Source organism: Mus pahari, chromosome 9 (genome assembly GCF_900095145.1).
Source record: "Mus pahari chromosome 9, PAHARI_EIJ_v1.1, whole genome shotgun sequence".
In the NCBI taxonomy this organism is placed as follows: Eukaryota; Metazoa; Chordata; class Mammalia; order Rodentia; family Muridae; genus Mus; species Mus pahari.
Window position 1 is genome coordinate 89182508 of NC_034598.1, and position 2556 is coordinate 89185063.

Sequence of the window (2556 nt, forward strand, 5' to 3'; positions counted from 1 at the left end):
GAGAGAGAGAGAGAGAGAGAGAGAGAGAGAGAGAGAGAGAGAGAGAGAGAGAGAGAGAATGTTTTGCTTACATCCTGGTCACAGACAGGATCTGGGACTGGAAGCCAATCTGTTATTTATGACTGTCTCCAAGCCTCAGCTTCTCCATCTGAAAAACGAGTTCAGCTCTCCCTCTCTGATCAATGTGTGGTGAGCTTAGAAGGGAAGAGGAGTTAGCCTGCCAGGCACAGAATGGCACATATTTGGAATGGGAGTCCAGTGGCTGTGGGAACTTCATCCTATTCTTGCTCGCATGCTCCGGGCTCTGGTTAGATGAGGGGACTAGACTGGGTTCCAGTTCTGGGAGCTCTAGATGAGCACAACCATGTTGCTTCCCTTTTTAGAGAGACCCCCTCTCTAGGCCTCACTGAGGCCTGGCGGAGAAGATCAAAGAGTAGGTTCTTAGAAATCTCCTCATTCCAGGTCAGATGGCTCAAACACACAGATAGATGTGAGGGCTGGAGTGTTCCGTGTGACCCTAGAGAGTGGGGAAGAGAAGCAGGAACACTGACACAAAGTCCCCTGTGACTCCCGAATCCACTCCACAAGCAGAAGCCAAGTGCAAGCCCAGAAGATCTCCCCAGATACAACCAACCCCTTGTTGCGGGGTCAAAGTTCATAGCCCAGATCTGTCCCCAACAAAGCAAACTGGCCCTGCAGCTGTCAATCACTGGAACAGGGATAAAAGCAATTGGTGCAGAGGGCCAGGCCCCTAGGCAAGTCAGGAGCTGTCTGAAGGAGCTCCCCTGCCCACCCCCTTACCCTCCCCAGGCTCCGGGAGAATGAGGTCCTTTGTCCTCCTACGGGCTCTTGTCTGGCTGGGGCTTTGAGCAGGGAGGGCAGCCGGGAGGGCTCTTTAGAACCCTTCCAGCAGCTTTCCCAAGGGAAAAGGGCTGCAGGCGTGTCTGGGTGTCTGGATGGCTCTGGGTGGGGGCCAGGCAAGCTTCCTCGCATTGCTGCAGAGCCAAGGTCCTGGGGCAGCACTCATTCCGTTGCCTCTCCTCTGTCCTTGCATCTTACCCCGTGCTCACCGTCAGTCCTGTCTTTGCAGGTACAGGCTGTGGGTGGACAGCTGCTCAGAAATGTTCGGCGGCCTAGACATCTGCGCTGTCAAGGCTGTCCACAGCAAGGACGGCAGAGATTATATCATCGAGGTGAGGAATGAAGCAGGAGGGGTCCAGCCTGGACCATCCCCAGCAGGGCAGCCATGTCCTGGCTCCTGCCAGCCTACGTGTAGCTCAGGGCACAGCGAGAGACTCCCTCGTGCTTCATGCACCCACCTCAGTTGTAGAAACAGTGGGGAACCTTCCTGTTCAGTACTTAGAGCTCAGAGTTCAAAACTCAGGGCACAGTTTTTTTCCCCCCCAGCTTGTCAGGCCAAGAGTCCACAATGTGCTGTATCAGTGTTCTCGCTGTTCAAGCCCATGAAGTGAATGTACTCCCCCTTACCACCCTTGCATTCCTCCAAATAAAAACCGTGGGCTCCATGGGATCCTTTGAACCAGGCACTGGGTAATTCTAAGAGGCAATCTTGAACACAGGAGAATCAGAATTGACAGACTGCAAGAGAAGGTGACAGGGCATCGTTGAGCAAATGGACACCATCGTACAGAGTGTGGCTGCGGCGTGGGGGTGGGGAAAGGGACAGCAGATGCAACTACCAGAGACAGAATTGTAAAAGATGTTCACAGATGGGAACTGGGACCCAGGATCACTCTCAAGACCCTTCTGCAGCCTATACATCTCTCCATCCCACAGTATCCTCTTCCTTCTATGACCCTCCTCAGAGTTCCTCCTTTCTTCCCCAGTTCCCAGCCTCCAACACTTCCACAACTTTACCCTGAGACACCCCTGTGGCCTCGGGGGCTCCCCTCCAATCCCAGCTGCCTAGCTCCACAATCACACGTGGGCCTTTCAGCTCTCTCCTTCCATGAGGCTAGCTCCTCAACCCATAAGGGAGGAATGAGGTGACACCAGGCCAACACACGTGAGGGGTGAGCCCTGTGGTCACCCCTCCCCTGCAGCTGCCTCTCCACGAGTGTGGGCAACTAATGAGAGGCACATGGCTCGGATGGCCACAAGCAGCCAGCCAGTCAACCAATCCCTGTGTCTGCCCTGCTGCCTAGGAACCAACAGGCAAACGGCACCAAGTAACTGAATGGGTAACCACCAGGTCAGGAAGGGGTTCCGTTGGCAGCAGAGGCCGGAAGCCGGGAGCCCAGGGCAACAGACATTCTCACTAGTTAACTCACCGGGAGAATTGAATGCTCCCACCAGGTGAGTGGCATCTCTGTGTAGGACCCCATCTCTGTGTAGGCTCAAGTCGGAGACCACGGTCCCTCTGACTGTTACCAGAACAGAGGTGAGTGGGGGACCACTTCACCTGGGACATCAGCAGCACCTGTCAAACCACCCAGTGTTGCCTTTCCTCAATAGGGGTTTGGGAATGGATGCATGAACAAGCAAACACTCTCTCTCTCTCTCTCTCTCTCTCTCTCTCTCTCTCTCTCTCTCTCT

General features: G+C 54.7%; 1 protein-coding gene across 1 annotated transcript in view; it reads left to right on the top strand.

Moving 5' to 3' along the window:
* The window catches only part of Syn3 (synapsin III), a 430935-nt gene that overhangs the window by 414339 nt on the left and 14040 nt on the right, over positions 1-2556 (top strand). Inside the window, exon 10 of the mRNA XM_021204345.2 lies at positions 1091-1193. Within this exon, the coding sequence (XP_021060004.1) occupies positions 1091-1193 (103 nt within the window). The remainder of the gene's footprint in view (positions 1-1090; positions 1194-2556) is intronic.